At 47.8% G+C, this 23,547-nt stretch overlaps 1 protein-coding gene across 1 annotated transcript; it reads right to left on the reverse strand.

The window, feature by feature from the left end:
- Nucleotides 1–1,545: 1,545 nt before the first annotated feature.
- On the reverse strand, nt 1,546–22,540 carry LOC144123905 (uncharacterized). Its single transcript, XM_077656618.1, has 4 exons — nt 22,254–22,540; nt 12,724–12,886; nt 2,685–3,056; nt 1,546–1,578 (listed from the first exon to the last, which is right to left on the reverse strand). The coding sequence occupies exons 1-4, from the start codon at nt 22,538–22,540 to the stop codon at nt 1,546–1,548; spliced, it is 855 nt and encodes a 284-aa protein (XP_077512744.1).
- Nucleotides 22,541–23,547: the final 1,007 nt, after the last annotated feature.

Here is a 23,547-nt window from a genome sequence, read left to right on the forward strand (position 1 = left end):
ACAGTTTCCTTTCTCCAACTCTGAGTCATAAAATTCTTAAAAAAAGGAGAAAATTCCACAATTGGATCGTCGCTTCGGAACAGCTCATGATTCCCTAGTTTCAGTGCAGCGGTGGTAATCCGTCGCGCCTTCAGCAGCGAGAAGTGTAACGCATTTTCGAGCACTTGCGATATGCTAACAATCTTCATAAGTGAGCCACAGTTAACTGACACCAGATGCACCTTCTTGTACATAGCTAGAGCTAAGCCAGTTCCTCTGCACATGGGCAATGTTTGCGCAGATACTTAAGAGTTACCTGCGCAAAGCAGGTGTACAGGTTGTTTTCGGTGCCCACTACTATTTGATGATATATGCTGCAATACTAACGCCATCCTTGAGGTAAGATATACGCCTGGCCTTTCGTAGCACTGCGGGGGCCCTGCGTTTGGATCCCACCGGCGGCTCAACGTTATTTTTCTTCAAATTTGTAATCAAGCGCCTTTCAGCAATGATCCAATTACAGGATTAATTTCACATTGATCAGCATCAAAAACAAAAAATTAAATAACCTGTGCTTTCTTTTCTTTCGATAACCTAAGCGCCGCGGTAGCTCAGTGGTTATGGCGCTCGACTGCTGACCTGACAGACGTGGGTTTGATCCCGGCCTCGGCGGTCGAATTTCGATAGAGGCGAAATTCTAGAGTCCCGTGAACTGTGCGATGTCAGCGCAAGAACTCCAGATGGTCGAAATTTCCAGATCCTTTTACTACGGTGTCTCTCATAGCCTGAGTCGCTTTGGGAAGTAAAACACCCATAAACCATAAACCATCTTTCGCAATCTAACAACTGGCACCCTCTTTAGAGGATGCCAGCCAGTGTACTCTCTAGGAGCTTCTACTCCTCCAAATTGCCTAAGGAGTGGAACGCCTCCTTCGGCAAAGAGTACAATGTAATGCAGCGGAGCTATATAGTCACCTACGACCCGTACCTCATGAAAACTAGGTCGCCCTTGATCCCGCTTAACGAAAATAAATAACTCTCCATTTGAGCTGCAGAAAAGAAGCGATATGCCTGAGCAAAGGTTCTGGATCAGTTCCATAAAGCGAAAGCATGCTTTTACGTACATGAATATGAGAAGTGAACGTCTTGTAACTTTCGCAATTTATCCGCAACATAGCGCAATCGCTAAGTATTTTACGCGCTCCGGAGCTGCCATTCTTATTTTGGTACATCTGATTCAAAACGGTGACCTTCCGAGAAAAAGCGCTTCGCTGAAAAGAGCGATGCTAGGGTTCAAGGAAAACAGTTCTGTCAGATGCCGTAAACGTTCTCGATACGCCGCGAAACATCACTCTAAATACTTGCTATTGCAGTGCTGGTACGGTGCGAATGTTCGACCAGCGCTTAAGTCAAGATTGACTTCGTTTTTAATACAAAGAAATATGCAACAGCACAGCAGTTATCTTCTTCACGAACGGTGAGGCTTAAACATACCGTGCACCATGAAATTGCTTCCGAGAAAATATTATCGGTGGCGCGCAGCTGCTGTCGGGACTGTTTCATCACTTACTGTGCTTTGACAACAAACGCGGCAGCTGCCTGGGAAGTTAAATGACAGAAGTTCACGAAACATAAGCAGGAAGCGCCACGGAATTAATAATGAAAACATTTATAAGTGTTCAAAACATGAAACTCTCGTTTCAGTGATAGTGAAGAGGTAGCGCACCCGCCTCACAACCCGTAAAGTTCCTCGGTTCGTTTCCTAGCTTCACACAGTTTTTTTCCCCGGCAGCATCTTAATAAAGGAGTATATCTACTCCTGCAGAGGGCATACTCTTGGAAGGAGTGCGGCAAGTCTGGAAAAAAGGAGTGGAATATGGGACAAGCGGATACTCCATCGAAAGGAGTTCCCAGTACTCCTTATGTTCTTAGAGTGCGGAATCTGTTTGCTTCCTTCGTTTGTATGTAATAACGAGCCCCTCTTTTTCCTGCACTTGCCCACTCAATAGATTAACGAGGTCCTTGGCTGTGGCACTCTTAATGCGATAGATATCTTAAGAGTGTTCTCGTACGTGTTTCTTTGTTGGTGTTCGATCACCTTCGCGGCAATACTATGCCCGCACTTATACAGGAGGGTGGCGCTGGTGCACATTTTCAAGGAGAGGTTACACGCAACATACATACAATCGAAAGTAGAAGATAGAACATCCAGCGCCGTAGCTCAGTTGGTAGAGCACCGAACACGAAATGCGGAAGTCATGGGTTCGGATCCCACCGCCGGATCACACACGAGAAATAAATACACCAGGTGAGCGAGATGAAGTTTTATTTGCAGGACAGCGTAAATCCGCACTAAGACGACAAAGAGCACGACAGGCGTAGTCCACCGCGCTTTGCACCTGCCGACAGAATGAACGTTTCTTCTATACCGTGATTTAATAAAGAATTTCAAACACTTATCTACGCTGCTTTTACTTTTCCTGCTGATGGTACTAATCAGCATCATTGAACGCGCCTCCTGATTTTTTCCCGTTTTTGCGGGCCGGGCTCAGCACATTCTTAATACTCGCAGTTCGACCTGAAAAATGTAGCACAACTACGTCAGCTGTGGCCGTTGCTTGGTCACGCTCATCAGAATCGTCCACAAACGACGTTTCATAGACGTCTTCTTTAGAGTATGTTCCCTCGGCCTCCCTGAAGCTTACTTCCGCAGTGGTATCAGCAGTTAAGCCAGCTTTTCTCCTTAAGCCGGGGTCTTTCTTCTCGGAAGGGGCTCTTGTAATCGTAGAAGACGTCTTCTGCGCTGTAGGCTCCGGAGGTGACGTCAAGCTCAGCGTTGCAGGGCTTTGGATGTTGCTCAGCATAGAGCGGCTCATATGCGCAGCCATCGCAGCGCTGATCACGATGATGCCTATGCAGGCACACACGCCGCAGATGACTCGCAGCTGAGGACACTGGTCCATGCCTGAGGTCGTGCTGCTCTGTTCCTTGCTGGCTGGCGCGTGCTCCAGGTAGACGATACTGCCAGCCTCAGACATCAGCGGTGCGGGAGGATGTTTGAAGCGCACTCGCGGGTTCTGCATGAGAGGGGTGTTGGAAACGACATAAATAATACATCCCTGTCTTAATATTAAAGTCACATGGTTTTGAGCTTTCGAACTGATGCAGGTACTGATCCTCTGCATCATTCCCTGCAACGTATGGCTGATGTGTGCTTGCTCTGTGCGCAATACGGCAGCCTGCTTTGGGAAGTGTTGAATTCTGTTTACTTCTCACCAGAAAAAATGGTTTGTGAGTTGGTTAAGCCCCTTACCTTGATTGCATGCTACTGTCGTGTAACTCACTGAAAGCTGCGATGAAAGACAACCTGTACTCAAATGTCAGAAGCGATCAGGGCTCGACCGTGAACTGAGTACATTTGTTCAGGGTTCCAACCCAATATCAGTTGTTCGGTCACATAGAGAATGTCGGTCTGCCCAGCCTAATGTAGCCATGGATTCACAAATATGCTTCAACGCATGTGCGTGTGAGGGCTTCACGTTATTAGACGGCCGCACAACTTATGTGCACAAGTGGATTTCACGTATATCTCAGTGCCTGATCTGAAGAAATCTCTATGACTTAACTTTGATCATCCTGTATAAAGATTTCATAGATTATTAGAAAGATTTTACTCAGTGAAAAACAGCACTCGTAAGCGTGGCGGTACCTGCGTGTAGAAGAGGTATGTGGAAGGTTGTTGAAAATACATGTAGATGCTGAACAGCCGCCAGAGTCGTAAGTAGGGATAGTGATAAAATGAAGGTGTCAGGCAAGGAGACATGATTTTAGCAGCACCGTTAACGGCGTGTTTACAGCAGTTATTGAAAAAAATGGATTGCGAGGAGTTCTCAATAGATGTTAATGCGGAATTCCTACGTAACCTTCCGTTAACTTATGACAGTGGTTTACTAAAAACTCAGGTTAAGAAACATTGATCATGCATGATCGAGGACTTTCTATGGTAAAGCTCACCGGCGAACCTGAAAATAATATGAACAAATGTAAACTAGTGTTCAGTAGTCTGGGTGTCACTGAACAGTTAACGACAACCAGCGATGCATCAGAAGCTTTCAGGAAATACACCAACTTAGGGCACGTAGAATCCGGAGACCCGGACAATGGGAGTCGCATAACTAAGCGAGAAGAAAGGAGGAGTTCATTTTGTTGGCCGTCTCAGTTCGTGGATCAAACGTTACCATTAATGCTGAAGTAGCAAGCTTATGACCATGGTAGCTTGCCAGTACCAGTTAACGTAGGTGGCAGAACTTTGAAGGCTAATCAAAAGCTTGAAATTGAGTTTCTGATAGCGGTATGACCTGAAGAAAAGAAAATGGTGTTTGTAATGTTAAGAGATAGGAAGAGAGCAGCATCAGTCATTAAATAAATTCAAGTTATTCATATCGCAGTTAAAATGACGAAGGACAAATGAGCATTACCAGTGCATGTAATGCGAGGGCAAGCTAACATTGTGGTAAGGGTTTGGAGTAAGCGAGGAAGTAATAGTGACCGAGGGCGATCGAGTGGTCAGGTGGGCAGATGGGATTAGAAATTTTGCGGGATTAAGGTGGCCGCCGCAGGCACCGGGCAGGGTTGATTAAAGAAATTTGGGCAACGCCTACAACCAGTAGGGGTCGTAGCTAGGCTGATGCTGCAGATGATGGCGTGCGGCTTTTCAGAGCATGAGAAAGACAGGTCAAAGGAGGAACGCTTTGCGTCTCCCATGAGAAAATGAGGAGGAAAGCTCGGAGGTGGACAGCGCGGAGGGAATGAAAGCGCTCCGGTTAAAAACGAGGAGGAGGGCAGAAGAGGGAAAAAAAGGTGGGCGGGGCGCTCCTCAGCGCACTTTCCGCTATTAGATCACGTATTTACTTGAAGCATCGGATTGGCTGACGGTCGTGCACCCGAAATGGCTACACTGCTGACAATAGAAGAGCTCAGAATAGGTGGAGAGAGGCTCATGGGTGCAATAAAGACAGAATTACCATTGATATGCAACTGCTGTGCTGATGTAGCCACGGATTCACAAATATGCTTCAACGCATGTGCGTGTGAGGGCTTCACGTTATTAGACGGCACCTGAGAGATCGGATGGATAGGTTTTACGTTTACAAAACGCACTGGTCACTTACTGCAACAGCATTAGCTACTGTGTCAGCGTCTTTAGTGATCGATAAGCACGGTGTCGGCCACTCCCAGGGTAACTTCACTTATACTGCAGATGTAAATGCTTTTATCAGTAAGGCCTTGGATTAGCGGCTCCAGCGTAAATGTTTAAGCATTTGTGCGCAAGGAAACGTGTTCTAACAAGCAGGGGCATGATTTCAACAAGACATTGAAGAAATTAAGGCTTTGAAGAAACAAACGTGCTCTAAACAGACGTAGACAGAATGCTAGACTACTGTGTTGGTCTGTTAAGTGCACCGTTGTTTATTAAAGATCATGAACAAACTAGCTCATCAAAAGGTGTAGCTAGAAATTAGGACATACACTTAGTTCTGGTCAAATACATTAAACCTACTCTAATATGACCATTCTTTTTTGTTTTGAGAAAACTGACAGCTTAGAGTGACGGATAAAACACAAACTCTAAGGGCAACAATGGGGCCACTTGTAAATCTGGTTAAAAAATTTTCGACTTGAAACGAAAAGATGTAGGACACACAAAAAAAATAAAAATTGAGGGCCCAATCAAACCTGTCTTTGATGCATTGATGCGGGCCGGTTTGAAGAAGACAGTTTTTTTAACTCATCATCATCTCTAATGGTTAAATTTACAACGAGACGCAAGTAAAGAGGAGACATTATCCCCTTTTAGGAAGTCGGCGCGCGCCATCTCGCGTTACAATGCTATCGTCACATTATGCGAAAGCTGTATTTTTTAATCAGCTTGTGAGACCGTTGCGTTGATCGGCGTTAAGTTCGACATCAAATGCACAAATGTAAACAAAAAGATTGCAGATTCACTAAAGGTTTCATTGTTGTCAGAATATCCAGTAAAAAATCACATTAATACCTTTCATCAGCACAGCAGTTGCATATCAATGGTAATTCTGTCTTTATTGCACCCATGAGCCTCTCTCCACCTATTCTGAGCTCTTCTATTGTCAGCAGTGTAGCCATTTCGGGTGCACGACCGTCAGCCAATCCGATGCTTCAAGTAAATACGTGATCTAATAGCGGAAAGTGCGCTGAGGAGCGCCCCGCCCACCTTTTTTCCCCTCTTCTGCCCTCCTCCTCGTTTTTAACCGGAGCGCTTTCATTCCCTCCGCGCTGTCCACCTCCGAGCTTTCCTCCTCATTTTCTCATGGGAGACGCAAAGCGTTCCTCCTTTGACCTGTCTTTCTCATGCTCTGAAAAGCCGCACGCCATCATCTGCAGCATCAGCCTAGCTACGACCCCTACTGGCTGAAGGCGTTGCCCAAATTTCTTTAATCAACCCTGCCCGGTGCCTGCGGCGGCCACCTTAATCCCGCAAAATTTCTAATCCCATCTGCCCACCTGACCACTCGATCGCCCTCTGTCACTATTACTTCCTCGCTTACTCCAAACCCTTACCACAATGTTAGCTTGCCCTCGCATTACATGCACTGGTAATGCTCATTTGTCCTTCGTCATTTTAACTGCGATATGAATAACTTGAATTTATTTAATGACTGATGCTGCTCTCTTCAAATTTCTTAACATTACAAACACCATTTTCTTTTCTTCAGGTCATACCGCTATCAGAAACTCAATTTCAAGCTTTTGATTAGCCTTCAAAGTTCTGCCACCTACGTTAACTGGTACTGGCAAGCTACCATGGTCATAAGCTTGCTACTTCAGCATTAATGGTAACGTTTGATCCACGAACTGAGACGGCCAACAAAATGAACTCCTCCTTTCTTCTCGCTTAGTTATGCGACTCCCATTGTCCGGGTCTCCGGATTCTACGTGCCCTAAGTTGGTGTATTTCCTGAAAGCTTCTGATGCATCGCTGGTTGTCGTTAACTGTTCAGTGACACCCAGACTACTGAACACTAGTTTACATTTGTTCATATTATTTTCAGGTTCGCCGTTGAGCTTTACCATAGAAAGTCCTCGATCATGCATTATCAATGTTTCTTCACCTGAGTTTTTAGTAAACCACTGTCATAAGTTAACGGAAGGTTACGTAGGAATTCCGCATTAACATCTATTGAGAACTCCTCGCAATCCATGTTTTTCAATAACTGCTGTAAACACGCCGTTAACGGTGCTGCTAAAATCATGTCTCCTTGCCTGACACCTTCATTTTATCACTATCCCTACTTACGACTCTGGCGGCTGTTCAGCATCTACATGTATTTTCAACAACCTTCCACATACCTCTTCTACACGCAGGTACCGCCACGCTTACGAGTGCTGTTTTTCACTGAGTAAAATCTTTCTAATAATCTATGAAATCTTTATACAGGATGATCAAAGTTAAGTCATAGAGATTTCTTCAGATCAGGCACTGAGATATACGTGAAATCCACTTGTGCACATAAGTTGTGCGGCCAGGGAGACAAAAGGTGAGATAATATTCGTCTCTGTCAGGCACCTAATTACCTAAAACTATTTATTGAACTTTTTTAGGGAATGCAGTGAGCCGGGCATGTTAATATCGGAAGTTTATAGACAAACATATTTTCAATGCAATTCTGTTTTGTACAAGTCTTCTAAATGCCCGTGTTCCGAAATGTCCGACTGCAAGTCTTCATATGTTCGTATAATTACACATACAAGACTGATGAACAGCTCCTAGCTCCTCCCCGGGGTGAGGCGTCTGTTGCTTGCGGCGTTCAGTCTGGAAACGGGGTTAAAGCATAGATAAAGGTGATAAATACTCCCCTCCCTTTCGCTCTCGGTTGGGGAAATAAAAAATTAAGATCCCAAAACCGCTGCCGAAACACGCAACCGCTCAGTCTGCAACGACAGGGACGGTGCCTTGCCGAGGCATGGGAGGCAGCGGAAAAACCGGAGGAGAAAATGCGTGCGTAATGGGTGCCCAGATGGACGGGCGATGTCTTTGCCTGTGTTATGCAAATAAAGTAACTGCTGATTCTAATTCGTATAATTTGTTTTCATTGAAATCAACAAAAAACGTGACTTGGCAGTGCGGAATACTCCATTTTGCTTTTTAATGTCCAATGAGCTCATGCACAAACCTGAATTTGTATGTAAACATGACACCCGTAAAGATATTATGCCTTCTAGAAAAGTCCAAAATATTTCCTATCGCAGCAGCGACACACATAAACCACTATCGCGTTGCTCCATTAAATCAGTGCAGTGCTTCTGGGTTGATGGTCGCACGGGCCGCTTTTAACCCGTTCTTTATGGCATTAAAGTCAATTCTCTCTCAATTGCACAGATATGACCTTTAATGCAGCTCCCCCAAAGCAAGCAAGCGTAGAAAAATCAAGGAATCTGGGTCGCAAACACCACATCTGCATTGGACCTGATCCACAGTCGTTGAAAATGTTTGTTCAACAAGCTCTTTAATTGTAGAAGAGGAACGTAGTGGTACTCTATCATGCTGTACCAGAATTCACGCGCCTAATTACGGAGCAGATTAGCGAAGTAGTCGACAGCACCAGCAAGTATTTGTTGCGCGCACCTCATTCTGTCGAGATTGTCCTGAAAAATTTTAGGACCAATAATACTATCATCTTGTATTTTACAATATACATTCACAAGAGTAGATATTCACACTCAACCATACTGGGTGCTTGTTTTTGCCGCAGTCGATAGTAATTCTCTTGAAAGCAGTCGAAGAAGTTGTAAACATTCACAGTGACATTCGGACAAAACCGAGGTTCATCAGTCCAAACTAATTTTTTGTAGGAATTGCTTACCGTCATCAATTTTGATCAGGCCCAAATATATAAAGTGAAGCCGCTTTTCAAAATCTGCTTTATTAAACTCCTGGCGAAGGCAAACGTGGTACGGATGGAAGTTACAGTTCCTTAACAAATTGACGGCTGTTACGAAGGTGCGTCGTACTCTTAGTAATCTGTTGCAGGCTGACTAATGGCATGCAGTTAACGTACACGAAACTGTCAATTTACAAGCCTTCATCGACAATCACTTTTGTGGCCTGTCCCTGATGTTGGTTTTAGGCGTTTATGCGGAGGCGTTGAAAAACGTTTATGAAATTTTACTTAATCGGACGCTGACGCTTTGGCTGGCGAGCCGCTGAGACGCATCGCTCATGAGGCGTTGTCATTCATCTGAGCCAACGGAAGTACACGTCTGTTTTAAACGCGACAATGTTAAGGAGCTCGTGTCGCAGAAGAGCCGGTGTCGTCGGCGTCTTTGGCCGTGAGCGAAAAATGGCGCATCTCTGTGGACACCTGAACCGCGCCGTAAGAGAAAGGATTTTCCTTCCCTTACGGGAGAGCCAACGAATGAACGCCGTGAGCGGACGCACTTCACCTCGGCTCCGTGGATTCTTTTGTAGTTCTAAAAGGCTTTCGGGAGTAATTAGGCAAGCAACTATAAATAAATAAGCAAACAAATGCTTTACCTCGCGGGACTCACGTAAGCGTGCAGGTGATCTGATTTAGATCATGTTTACAGGAGTTACAAGAAGTTGGTCAAGAGAAATAAACCAGCGAAAAAAAGACGCAGGACAAGAAGACACACACAGACTGCAGCCGGGAAAAAGTTGGTGGCCAGGCTTTCATGCACCAGTGGTACACAACTGCGTTTCGGCGCAATTTCCATTTTTTTATTGCGACTTACACATGCACCTACAAAAAAGATATGTACGCGCAGTCACCTACGCAAAACATATGCATCAGTCGAAATTTGGTTTTCGTGTTACCCTGGTAGGACGTGAAAGCCCCCTACCGGGTTAACGAAATCTCCGGCTTGCAGGCGCCGCCATGCTTTCGCTTCTCTATTACTTAGCATCTTATCCGGCGGTGGCAGCAGTTTTCTGTTTAGTCTATAGTTCTCAACGATTTCAGAATAGGTTTGCGCGCGTTCGTCCAGGTTCCGACAATCCGGCGGTTCCATGGCTACAGGGAAGCAAAGAATATGGGAATGCGCTGACTACCCCGGAGTCGACGAAGATATTGATAGCAGAGAAAGCTGGGAAGCTATGTTGCGCAGCGAAGAAACCGCTCGGCAGAAACCAGCCAATCCGCCTGGCGGCTGATGCCGCTCTTTGCTAGCCTTTAGTCACGGAGGCTCCGACCCCCACCCACCAGGCCTGCGTGCCGGGGGCGGTAAGGGGTCTCCATTTGCGGTGGAAATAAAAACTCTCATCCATCCATCCATCTGTCCAGTCGAGATTTCCACAAGTGAAATTGTCGCGACTTGACTTCCGCTGCTGGCGCAGTCCGCGGCGTCATTGGTTCCGCCGCTTTCTGAAGCTGCTTATAGCTCGAACATGCATGGTGAAAGTCCATACTGTTCAACACTGCTTAAATTATCCAAAATTTTTAAAACGTAGCCCTTGAAAGCCAGCTGAAGCAAAGCGCTACGCAGCAAGGCCGTCAGTTCCGTACTGAGATCCCCGTGGATGACGTCACGACAGTCCCGGCCAATCGCGGGCAAGAGCAGCGTTTGCTCGGCGCCCTTAGCGAAGAGCCCGTTTTCTTCTAAAAAACAGCTTTTTGCGCTTATTTCCGCTATTTTTGAATGAGATATTCTTTTTCAGCGGAATAAAAGCTATAAAATGATGAGAACTCAATTTTTTCCGAAAAGTGCTTCAGCTGCCTTTTAAGCGTCGTCCAAATTTTTTTCTTGGGTGGAGTACCTCGTCCCGGAGGAAGCAGCTATGTAAGTGACGTGGGTTTCAACGTTATTCTTCGTGGTGGTTTTTCACAGGCGGCGCTAAAGCGGAGGCAATCTTGTAGCTCGCAACGAATGCAACCCGTTGACGAGATGATGTCGCAATGCGATTGCAAGCAGTGCAAAAACGTGCCGAAAAATTGTTTGCCATGATGGACCTTAAAACTGTAACGCCTAATGCTTACCCCACACCGCGCAGTCACTACTGTATTTCCGCAAGCGAGATTGAAAGAGGAACATATATCAGCCGTACATATGCCATGACCCCGCCGACAAACAAAACGCAGCACGCAACATCCGCGTTACAGAGGGTAGAAGCGTTGCACAGATCCGCGCAGTCTTGCATGCGTAATTATAAGAAGAGATGTGAAAACTAGTTGGTTATATGACCTTATAAATTTATTTATTTTTTATTCATTATTTATTTATTATAACTTGATATGCCCCAATACAGGAGTATAAGATGACGGAGTGGAGTTCAGGGCAAACGGTTGTTTCTATGGATGGTCTGAATGATGATGGGTCGGAATAAAGTACGACGCCGTTGGGCAAGTGATTCGAGTCCTTTGTAGTGCGTACAAAAAATGATGACAGAGAAGCACTTGTCCGGACAGGGAGAGGGCAAACAGCCCTCTGGTGGTTTGTGCGGCTCGACATGGGGTGGGCAGGGCTGATATGAGAATTTATCATAGGATAATAGCAAAACTCATGAAAAGGCAGTCTTGCAACAGTACGGCGGTCTGCCAAGTTTGTAAGATGAGCATTACGTTTTAGTTTAGTTACATTTACGTGATAGGAAAAGGCCAAGCGAATGAATCTTGCTGCGCGGTTTTGTGTTGCTTGTAGCATGTTAGATAGGTTACTGTGATAGGCGTCCCAAACAGCGCATGCGTATCTAAATTGCGAGGACTGAATGTTAAATAAGCTAATAATTTTACTGATAGGAGGCCTAGGTGAAGAGTTCGCCGAAAATAACCGAAACGCGATTAGCATTTACTCAAACGTTCATCAAGAGAGTTTACTTAATTACGTGACTTATGGTGGCAGTTATCTCATTTTGTGTCCCCGTGCCTGCGTCACTTATGTGCTGAGGTGGATTTCACGTACCTCTCAGCGCCTAACTTTAAAGCGTAGCTTTGGTTACCCTGTATAAGGGTTCGTTATATTCCTCGCACTGCTTGATTACTGTAATGATTGTACGCATATCCCCGATTGTCGAGTTGCCTATGACCCATATCCTGGAATATGGCAGATGTGGTATCTGAAATTTATTACTTGCTTTATAATCATCACCATGTGTTCGAGGTGTTTGGAGGGTCACTCTGGCTTGCTTAAATAAGTGTCTGTTAACCCTGCCCCTTGTTACGCTAGTACATGTATTAAAGTGTTGGCACTCTTCCGCTCTCTTACAAAGGCTTTGACCTTCACCAGAAGACAACAGCTCCATAACTGAGCTGATGTCCTACTTGACTGTCATACCTGCCCTAAAACGTGCACCCTCATATTTGGACTAATACACGCATGGCGAAAAATTGCAGTACAGTGATTATCATACCATCGAGCTTAAAAATGCAGAGAAGATTACGCCTAGACGGGAGTTTCGACACACGAAAGTTTCTTCTTCATTGTCTTGTTGTTCCTCTGTGAAAGCGTCTGTTTTAGACGCAGACAGCAGTACTTCAGTTAACTTCTGGTCCTATAGCCATGCTTATTTGGATTTCCTCGCACTTTGCATTCATTCATATAGTACTCGTAAGCTTAAGAAATAGAAAATATTGTTGGTTCGAGGCTGTCAGGCCGGCTTCCTGAGAGAAGTGGAATAAAGAAATAATGCGTTAGTAAACAAAAGAACTAAAACTCAAAGGGACCTAAACTGAATCGATCCACTGAAGAAATTACCTTTGCCTGCGGCAGTGGTGGTAACAGTGGCGACAGTCCAAATGTGGGCTGTGGCCTTCTCCACGCAGCAATCCTCGGAGAGAGCAGCCAACTCAGATCGCTCAGTTCTTGCGCCGGCGCCTGGTCCGCAGACAGTCGAATCCGGTGACTGGTGAAGTGCAGTCTGCAGTTAAAATTATGCACTATATGCAGTGGTTTGGCTCAGTATATGACAGCAGTCAGCTTTCCACACCAGAATACCACTTCATAAGTTCCAACCATGCAATGTTGTGCCCCAAAGTATTGCGCCTATCAGTTACTGTGATGGCCGCCTTTTTGCCGCCCCTCTCCTTACCCATGTTACAAAAGCCAGAACGACAGAATACCCGGAATTGCGGACGGCAGATTGTGGAGCATGCGAAAAGCGCCAAAGTTACTTTTGCATGCTGTGGATGACAGTCACTCTCCCAAAACTCGCAGTTATGGTGAATCCACTGTTAGGAAAATAACATTTCTGATTATTTCAGTTTAGTGGCGGGCACTACCACGTTCTTGAAAACAAATATCCGAATATCCGAATGTCATTTCTAGATATGATTCTTGAGCTTCGCTGCTCTTCCTATCTGCTGTGGCACTCCGCTTTTAAATTTTGCCTAATAATCGGGCGTTACGCGTCGCGCTGATTTTCGTCGGTGTTAGATTCTGATAAAAAATCCACGTATCACTTTCCCTGCTTCCTGGATGCTGCTTTACTCGTGCTTGTCATTGATGTACCCATGATTTTTTTTCCATTCTTCGATCTGCTATGATTATCCGAATTTCTTACTAGGCATTACACCTTTGCTTAAAAGCCGAAAAATAAACAGATGAAGGTGAGTCGAAATCAGTTTCCAAATTCCTTTTATTTCAATATTGCTAACAATTAAAATTGCTCTCCATTCATTAGGAGTCACACGCAGCGAGGTGTAATCAGTGATGTGATAAAGCGCTGAATGTACTCAATCCTGTATCGCACAAGGATGGGGACTCCCATTGATCTATGAACATAAAGTTCATAGTGATCAATTTAGCATATATGGGCATTAATCCATTAAACCTATGGCGTCATGCTCTTAAGGCGAAGTTTAGGTGATTATGCGTGGTGTTTAGCAAGTGCTTATGCGAGGGAAATGCGATTATACAGAAAATGGCACCCCATGCCGCCCGCCCCGCTTATCTCCCACACACTTGGCACTGTGTGGTGCGGGCAAGCTTTAAGGGAGCCGCGATTTTAATAGGCCTTCACGTCATAACTCTAAATGCTAGCACAGAAGGGCTTCACATGGTTTACCTGCAACTTTGACACATTCGACGCTTTGAAGGCAGTCAAATTCTCGATCTGAGTTTCCCTTCAAAACTAACTCTTTAAGAAATACAGTTCTTTGCAGATAAATGATATTTACTGCAAGATCAAAAACTTGTACTTGTAGTGTTACGTCTCACTCTAATCAAGAAAACATCTCTGTGTCTTTGATCGTTTTCAAAGCAGCTTAACGCTCCTACATGTAAGCCAATTAGAGTAGAGTTTCTTGACATTGTGACATTCCGTGTGTGCTACGAGGATCCACGTTCGACGGCGCGGCGTACACGGAGACCCGTAACAGCGGCATCATCAATTATCCAGCCATGCTCTTTGAGTGACGACCAGAACAACCGGACCCGCCGCCGCCCCGGGGAAACAGGCTTTATCCTCCCCAATTTCCGGGCACATTCCAGGACAAGGGAGCTGTCAGCGGGCCAGAGCGCGCCGTACCACAGCCGACGCTATGCGCTACCGCGAAGACAACATTCTTTCCCTCCTTCCCCTTTCGACGTGGGCTATCGCCGGGAAGGCACCCACAGCTTCCCGCCGTGCCTCGTGAACAAAAGCGCATTCCCAGAAGGGCCGTGACGGACACCTGTCATGGCGGACAGGCAGTACTCGCCAAGAATGTGGAAAGACAGGCGCTAGTGAATTAGCTCCGAAGAGAGAGCCTGTGTATACTCTCACTTGAGAGAGAGTGGTGGCGTTTTTGTTGTTTATTTAGTTTGTATTGTTAACAGACTCTGGGTTCGAGGCTAAGCCCAACCCAAGGGGTGGTCCCCATCTCGCATGTTATTTTGGATTGGAGAATTGATGCTTTGGGCGGGCCACTGGAAATGACCGCCCTTAGTCCTTTGTTAATCAAGTGCTTAAAAGCACATGTAAGCGGATGCAGTCGAGTCTGAGCTGAGGACGACATCGTTCGCCAAGAGGGCCTTCAGCGCCGAAGCCCGACGGCGTGCAGCTTCTGCCAGCAACCGCTCGAGCCCAACTCCGGAGCCACTCCATCGCCCCCATGAAGTCGTCGGTACGTAAGCTCGGACGCCCCAGCCTCTGATGTATAACCTTAATCATGTGTAATTATTGAATATACCTGTTTGTTTAAACTGAGCCATACGGTGTCTCTTTGCCTCTCCGTCCCGTGTGGACCTGCGCATTATGGGGGTCATCACACTGGTGTCAGAAGTGGGGTCTCAAAAGCAAATGTCCTCTGAATGCTGCGACATTCATGACTTCAAAATTGTAATCAAAAGGGAATCACGGGACTGATTGTGGGACTTTTACCCCCATTTGAGAGGCTTGAGGCACCGGAGGGTTTGAAAAAAAAATGTCTTTATCTGAGGGAGCTCCCACTCCACAGCCGTCGCTCGGAGCAAGCATGCTGGCATTAGGAAGCGTCGTTCCGACGTTTACAGGAGATAAGACAGGGGTTCCAATCTTCGATTTCTTTTCCATGCTAGAAGAGATTGGGAAAATGGGGGGATGGTCCGATGCTCAAATGCTGGGAATGGCGAGGTGTAAGATGGCAGGAGCTGCTCATGATTTTGCATGGCGAGACGAAAAAGTAAAATCCACAAAATCATTTGCGGAATTTAAGAAGCTCGCGTTTGAGCATTTCGACACGGAACCACGTCACGTGCGGGTACAGAGGTTCCGTGACGCCGGATAGATGGCGGGGGAGGACGTGCGAACATTTGCGTCGCGGCTTCAGCGCCTAGCGCACGATACGTTAAGCAGGGAGGAGGAAGGAGACCAGCTTAAGAAGAAATACGCGGAGGATATACTTAAAGAGGAAATGACCGCTTTGTTCGTGGCTGGTCTGCAAGACCCCGTGCGCCGGTTCGTGCTCTCGCGCAAGCCGAGCAATTTCGACCAAGCCGTGGAGGCCGCATTGGATGAGGAACAAAATGAGGCGTTAACGACAGCCGCAGCGAGAGTACGCGTCATAGAGAGAGCGGTGCTCAACCCTGAGGTTGCTCTCTTGACAGAGCGGTTAGATCCCTTAGAACAGCTGCTATCTCAGCAGGTAGAATGCCAGGTTGAAGCGCGCGCTCAACAGCGCCCATTCGCTGGAAACCGGAGACCGCCACAAAGCTACAGGTGCGGTATGCGAGATTTTGAAGAAATCGTATGCTTCGCTTGCCAGGGTCGCGGACACATCGCCAGGTTCTGCCAAAACGTGCGCCGTGGGGAGCCACAAAGAGAAGCAGGCGAGACACGCCCTAAGCAAGCCTACAGCGGGGCTCCAGATACCGAGTCAAAAAGCTAGTTAGTCCTCCCCAGCCTGAGGAGCGTGGGGAGGGAGCAGTAGATGATGAGGTGGTGGTAGTTTGTGTGGCCGACGAGGCATGCCCTGTTGTGCGTTGCAAGTTAAATGGTTGTTGTATGGAATTGTTGATAGATACGGGGTCAAAGGTGACATTGCTTAAGGAGAGCAGTTTTAACACGCTTCGAAGGAAGGGGGACCGCGAGGTGTTGGAAGCGTCTGGTGGTATGGCAACCAAATTTGTAGGCATAACGGGGGATCCTCTTGGCATAAGTGGACTCTACCGGTTACACTTCTCTCTCGGCGGAATTGCATTGGAGCACCCCTGCTACGTATGCCCGGACACGGTGTCTCTGCCAAACGGAGTGTCAGGTATATTAGGGCAGGATTTTTTGAGAAAAGGGAAGGTAGTAGTCTCATTCTCTGAGGAAGAGGTTAATGCGGGCGGCTCAAAAGTTCCGTTTTTGAACAGGAGAGGGGCTGAGATTCGCATTACCGATATTGACACCCGTCAAACAGTGGGATCATTGGAGAAGGTATATTCGCGGGTTGCCGTCCGGCTGGTCGAGGAGGCGGTCGTCCTTCCTTGGTCGGAGCACATTTTGTACGCGTTTGTGCCTTCAGATGTAGAGAGCGGCGCCGTGGGAGTGCTTGAGCCGGTCGACTCTCTCAGCAATGGCCTGAAGGCAGCCGCGTGCCTCGTGACAGTTAATGACGCCCACAGAGTGCCCCTACGGGTGGTTAACTGTAGCCAGCAGCCACTGAGCCTTCCCAAGAACAAAACATTGGCTTTCTTCACCTCTGCAATAGAGCAACGTGAGCCCACCGATACGGTACTCGCAACTGTAGAGCATGCTAGTCCTTCGGCTGCTCCAAAGGTGTCGTTCGATCTTTCTCACGTAAATTCCAGGGAGAGGGAGGCTCTGGCTGGTTTGCTGAACGACTACTCGGAGGTATTCGCCGCGTCCAACCTGGATTTGGGCTGCTGTGGCGTTATAAAGCACAGGATAGAAACCGGCACTTCATCGCCCGTTTACCAGCGTGCGTACAGGATTCCTTACTCCCAACGTGAGGAGATGGAGCGGCAGGTGCAGGACCTGATTGATCGCGGCATTGTCGAACACTCAAAGTCACCCTGGGGAGCACCAGCACTATTGGTGGAAAAGCCAGATGGCTCGTATCGATTGGTAGTGGACTACCGCAAACTAAATGCCGTAACTCGCATCGATCCATACCCCATCCCCAATATACAGGAGACGCTTTCTCAGCTGGGCTCTGCCAGGTACTTCACGGTAGTGGACATGGCGGCGGGATTCTGGCAGATAGCAATGGATCCGGCAGATGCCGAGAAAACGGCATTCAACACGCCCTCAGGGCACTATGAATGGAAAAGAATGCCGATGGGTCTGGCCAACAGCCCTGCTGTCTGGCAGAGAACCGCTGATGTTATCCTGGCAGGTCTTCTGGGGAGGCTGTGCTTCGTGTATATGGATGACATTATCATATACAGTGACAGTTTTGATAACCATTTGCGCGATATTGAGCAGGTTTTGGTGCGACTAAGAGTAGCGGGTCTCAAGCTGAAGCCCTCTAAGTGCCAATTCCTCAAAAACGAGGTGAAGTACCTCGGGCACGTTGTTTCAGCTGACGGCGTGCGACCGGACCCTGAGAAACTAAGGTGTGTCTCGGATTTTCCATCCCCGACTAGCGTCCGCCAGGTCCGGCAGTTTCTCGGCCTGATCGGTTACTACCGAAGGCACATAGAGGAGTTCGCCAAGTTCGCTAAGCCGCTCACCGCCTTAACAGCCAAAAATGTCGCCTTTCGCTGGGACGAAAACGCGGAGAATTCTTTTGGGGCCCTGAAAAGGAAGCTAATGAGTGCCCCGCTGTTGCGCCACCCGGATTTTAATTTGCCCTTCGTTATGGCCACAGATGCGTCAAAGTTCGCAGTTGGTGCCGTGCTATCTCAGGTTATCGAGGGCAAAGAACATCCCGTTGCTTTTGCTAGCCGACAGCTGAGCCCCACAGAGCAAAAGTACGGAGCTACGGAAAGGGAGTGCCTCGCCGTTGTCTGGGCAGTAAAGCACTTCAGATGCTACCTTTACGGCCGCAAATTCAAGCTAGTCACAGACTGCCATCCTCTGAAATGGGTGATGAGTGTCAGGGACCCTAGCTCGCGACTCGCTAGATGGAATCTACACCTGCAGGAATACTGCTTTGAAGTTGAGCACAAGTCAGGAAAGACACATCTGAATGCTGATGCACTCAGCCGCACAGCTGCCGTGGCAGCTATAGATGAGTTTGTCCCCGTAGTCGACCCCGCCGAATTACGCACAGAGCAGTGCAAAGATCCTGACCTGAAGCGAATAATCGAAAGCTTAGAGGGCGCACCGTCTCACCCCGAACAGCTAGGTTATTTCATTGACAAAGACGGCACCCTGTGTCGGCGCACGAGGCCAACCAGGAAAGGGAGACCAGAGAAAACCGCTTGGGAGAGAGTCGTCATACCTCGGTCGTGGACAGAAAGGGTTCTTCGCGAGTTTCACGATGCGCCATGCGCCGGTCATTTTGGCGTAGCAAAGACACGCAGGCGTGTGGAGCGTTTGTACTTTTGGAGTGGCATGCGACAGGATGTTAGAGACTACTGTGCGAAGTGTCATTCCTGTCTCGAAAGAAAAACACCCAAGGGACGAAGACCAGCTCCAATTCAGCCGTTCTCTGAGGTTTCGGCTCCCTTCGAGCGGACAGGTATGGACATAATGGGCCCATTGCCCACGACCACTTCCGGAAACAAGTACATTTTAGTATTTGTCGATCACCTTTCAAAATACGCGGAAGCGGTAGCACTCCCAGATCAGAAGGCAGACACGGTTGCAAGAGCATTTGTCGAACAGATCGTGCTCCGACATGGACCCCCGGGGCAACTCTTGACAGATCGGGGAACGAACTTCGTGTCGCAGCTAATGAGGAGAGTTTGCGAGCTGCTTAAGATCGCTAAGAAGCAGACAACACTGTATTATCCGGCTTGCAACGGCGCGGTGGAGCGACTGAACCAAACCGTGGCCGGGTTCCTGTCGCATTTTGTTTCGCGCGACCAGCGGGACTGGGACTTGTGGCTCCCGTATGCAATGTTTGCCTACAATTCCGCAGCACACGAGAGCACGGGCGAATCGCCATTCTTTCTTCTCTACGGCCGAGACCCGGACCAGCCTAGTGAAGTGCCAGAGGGCCCCCGTCGTGTCCCATACGCTTCACTGGACGACTATAAGGTTGAGCTAGAATCGCGCTTGCAAGTGGCGAGGGACATCGCAAAGGAGTCCTTAAAGAAAGCGGCGAAGCGCAGGAAGGAGGTGCACGATCGCAGTGCTAGAGACGCGCCGTTTGATGTGGGGGACAGCGTGTACATTGAAAACTGCCAAAGGCAGATTGGGCTAGCTCGTAAGTTCCAGACGAAGTGGAGAGGACCGTGCGAGGTTGTCGAGAAGCTTTCTCCGGTAAACTTCAGAGTCCGAGACGTGAACCGGCGTTTGATAAGGATACACGCAAATCGCCTCAAGTCGGCACCGGTTCAGTATTCACGAAATGAGGAAAGGGAAAGCGCGGATTTTGATGGGGACAGAAGTGAAGCGGAGCACGCAGATAGTTCGCAAGAAACGCCCTCTCCTGCATTTGTTCGGCAGGCGCCCGAGGTGACGGCCGGAATGCCACCGGATTTACTTCATGCATTGCTAGAAGAAGAAGCGCGCGAGGTTGCCGCGCAGATAACGCCAGGAGAGGCTCCTGCCACGAGCCCTCGCGAGTCCCAAAGCAGACAAAGGGGCACAGACTTACTTAGTATGACTCATGAAGGCCGATATCCGCTGCGAAATCGGAAAGCTAAGTCGGACTAATGGCGTAAACAGAGCGGAGTTGTGAACTGGTTAGAATTGTGTAATGCCGCAGCTCATAACATTGCTATGTGCTTATGTGTTAAGTTATCAGAGTTGGTAGTTAAACCTTTCTGTCATTATGTAACACCTTCACAGGAGAGCATGCGGAGCGCATGCAGAACCTGCCCTACTTCCTTTCGTTATCTATATTTTTGTCTGTGCCGTGATCGTGCTAGAAGTGGGAGCTCCTTTGTAACTGTGGTAAATTTATTTCGTCCAGTTTGGACTAGAAAGGAGAGGCTTGGGTGCTGAGTTTCATGTTTATCTGTAAAAGAAGATCAGTGCTGCCCCTGGAGACGCCAGTATTGACAGCGGAGGCATATGGTGTTGTGCAGTGGTGTTGAGTGCAGCGAAAAGTGTTTTGTCGGACGCACTGTGCGAGGCGATTCAGAAAGACAAGGGGAGCTGCGTGGACTCAAATGTTCGGAGAACATTCTTCTGGAGGGTGAGCGAGTGTGACATTCCGTGTGTGCTACGAGGATCCACGTTCGACGGCGCGGCGTAGACGGAGACCCGTGACAGCGGCATCATCAATTATCCAGCCATGCTCTTTGAGTGACGACCAGAACAACCGGACCCGCCGCCGCCCCGGGGAAACAGGCTTTATCCTCCCCAATTTCCGGGCACATTCCAGGACAAGGGAGCTGTCAGCGGGCCAGAGCGCGCCGTACCACAGCCGACGCTATGCGCTACCGCGAAGACAACATTCTTTTTCTCCTTCCCCTTTCGACGTGGGCTATCGCCGGGAAGGCACCCACAGCTTCCCGCCGTGCCTCGTGAACAAAAGCGCATTCCCAGAAGGGCCGTGACGGACACCTGTCATGGCGGACAAGCAGTACTCGCCAAGAATGTGGAAAGACAGGCGCTAGTGAATTAGCTCCGAAGAGAGAGCCTGTGTATACTCTCACTTGAGAGAGAGTGGTGGCGTTTTTGTTGTTTATTTAGTTTGTATTGTTAACAGACTCTGGGTTCGAGGCTAAGCCCAACCCAAGGGGTGGTCCCCATCTCGCATGTTATTTTGGATTGGAGAATTGATGCTTTGGGCGGGCCACTGGAAATGACCGCCCTTAGTCCTTTGTTAATCAAGTGCTTAAAAGCACATGTAAACGGATGCAGTCGAGTCTGAGCTGAGGACGACATCGTTCGCCAAGAGGGCCTTCAGCGCCGAAGCCCGACGGCGTGCAGCTTCTGCCAGCAACCGCTCGAGCCCAACTCCGGAGCCACTCCATCGCCCCCATGAAGTCGTCGGCACGTAAGCTCGGACGCCCCATCCTCTGATGTATAACCTTAATCATGTGTAATTATTGAATATACCTGTTTGTTTAAACTGAGCCATACCTTGTCTCTTTGCCTCTCCGTCCCGTGTGGACCTGCGCATTATGGGGGTCATCACAACATTCTTCTAGAGATATGCCCTGCGCCTAAATTATACTTAAAAGTGCTATACTAAGAATACTAGCTACAAGAACTATGTCAGTGTCCATATAATGAAATGCTTTCTCCGCAATCCGGCATTCGTTGTGCAAAAAGTAACGCTAACTCTGTGTGCTAAGTTAATTTAAATGAAAACTTTTTAATCGCTCCGACTGATTTCATTCGCTTTATGTGTGAAATCCATTCCCTCCATACACAACTAACCTTCATCTTTCTTGGACCCTCCGATACGCGCCCACGTTACTACGCTATGGTGGCCGTCAAAAGCATTCTGCAATTAAAAATTTTTAACCTTTCGCGCCCCGCTAGCGTTCCAGCCATGAAATTGACTTTCAATCGAAGGAGCATGAAGCCTCGCTGCTGTTCATTTTTCGCAATGTATAACACTATTAGTAGTCTCTTCCTGCACGATGTTTTCAGCTACCCAAGAATATGTGGTTTTTAAACCGTCGTAATTTGAATGTTTGCATACGCGTTATCCCCAGCAGTTTCCACTCCGAATCCGCCTCACAAAAAAAAAAACTACAGGAGATTGGAACAGCCGACGGTCCAAATCACAACGCGCATTATCAGCACTCACCCAGGTGGTGTAAGCGCTGCGTAGCCCCTGTCTGCAGGAGCTGGTGGCGGCCCTGTTGGCGGACTGTCAAGAGGGCACATCGAAAAGTGGAGCTTCTGTTCGTCCTCACGCACTGCCTCCCCAGGACTGGAGGGGCTTGGGGTTGGATTCGGTTGCGCTGGCGGGAGAATTTCCGAAATCTTGCGCCAAAGAGCCGCGCCTTCTGCCGCCACTCTTCCATGATTCGGTGCCTTGCGCTGAGGCGACGCGGGAACTCTGCGATTCGGACGCCTTCTTGAGTGCCTCATTCTGGTGACAGTCAGGTTCAGTTCTCCTGCTTCTTCTTCACCTCCTCGCGACAAGGCAGCCTGCTTTCATGTCGTCATTGTCCTCGGTGTCCATGCTCTACTGCAAACACTTTGAAAAACCCTAATTCCGTTCTGTCAAGGGCCTCCACACAAGATGTTTGGGTTGCGCCTGAAGACTTATTTGAAAGCTGTGTTAGCAACGATGAACAATGATGTATAACCAAATCAATGGGTTCTGAATACGGTACGTAGCAAGTAAACGCACCTAGGGTAGAGGGCGAACTGTATCTATACTAACCAGTTTGATTAAACATAAAAAAAACAAACCAAACGAACAATGTAGTTTCATGACCGCAATTGATGCATCTATTTGGCGTGTCCACAACACAAAACCTTCGATTTTCCTCCTCAGTGCCGATTTAGAGCAACGCTTCTAATCTTGTAGATTATTGTTATGAAATTCCTCTTTTTCTTTATACTGTACTGATTTACTGGAATGTGTTCACTTACTTTCCTGGGGCTATTATTAAAGTCCTTTTTTAGTGTTCTCGCATTACTTTATTTTCAAACACCACAGCAAGGGTGCAAAGGTTGGGACTTTCTGCTCATCCTTGAGCCACACCACCATCATCATCAAAATTAGTGAGGCAGGGGATGAGAGGCAACGGAATTGCGCCTCGGAGTTCCCCACGAATAGCGCAAACAAGTTTCAGGAGCTGAGGAAAACAAAATCTAGTTCTTGCTTAGCGTCAATGTGGAGAGTGACTGCCCAGCCTTTCAAAGCTGCTGGACAGTCATAACTCGTCTCTACTCTGCTTCTTAAAGGTAAATTTTCTGGTGGATACAAATACGTGCAGTGTTTCTCAGCATGCTGACCTCTTCCGAGACCTTAGGCTGTCTTCTTCACAGGAATGAACAGAACCAATGTGGCACAGGTTACTGATTGAACCGCATTTCATTTTTTGAATTAGCACAGAAATGTGCAGAATGGTCGCTGGCATGTCAGT

The sequence above is a fragment of the Amblyomma americanum genome, chromosome 3, assembly GCF_052857255.1.
Source record: "Amblyomma americanum isolate KBUSLIRL-KWMA chromosome 3, ASM5285725v1, whole genome shotgun sequence".
NCBI classification, from domain to species: domain Eukaryota; kingdom Metazoa; phylum Arthropoda; class Arachnida; order Ixodida; family Ixodidae; genus Amblyomma; species Amblyomma americanum.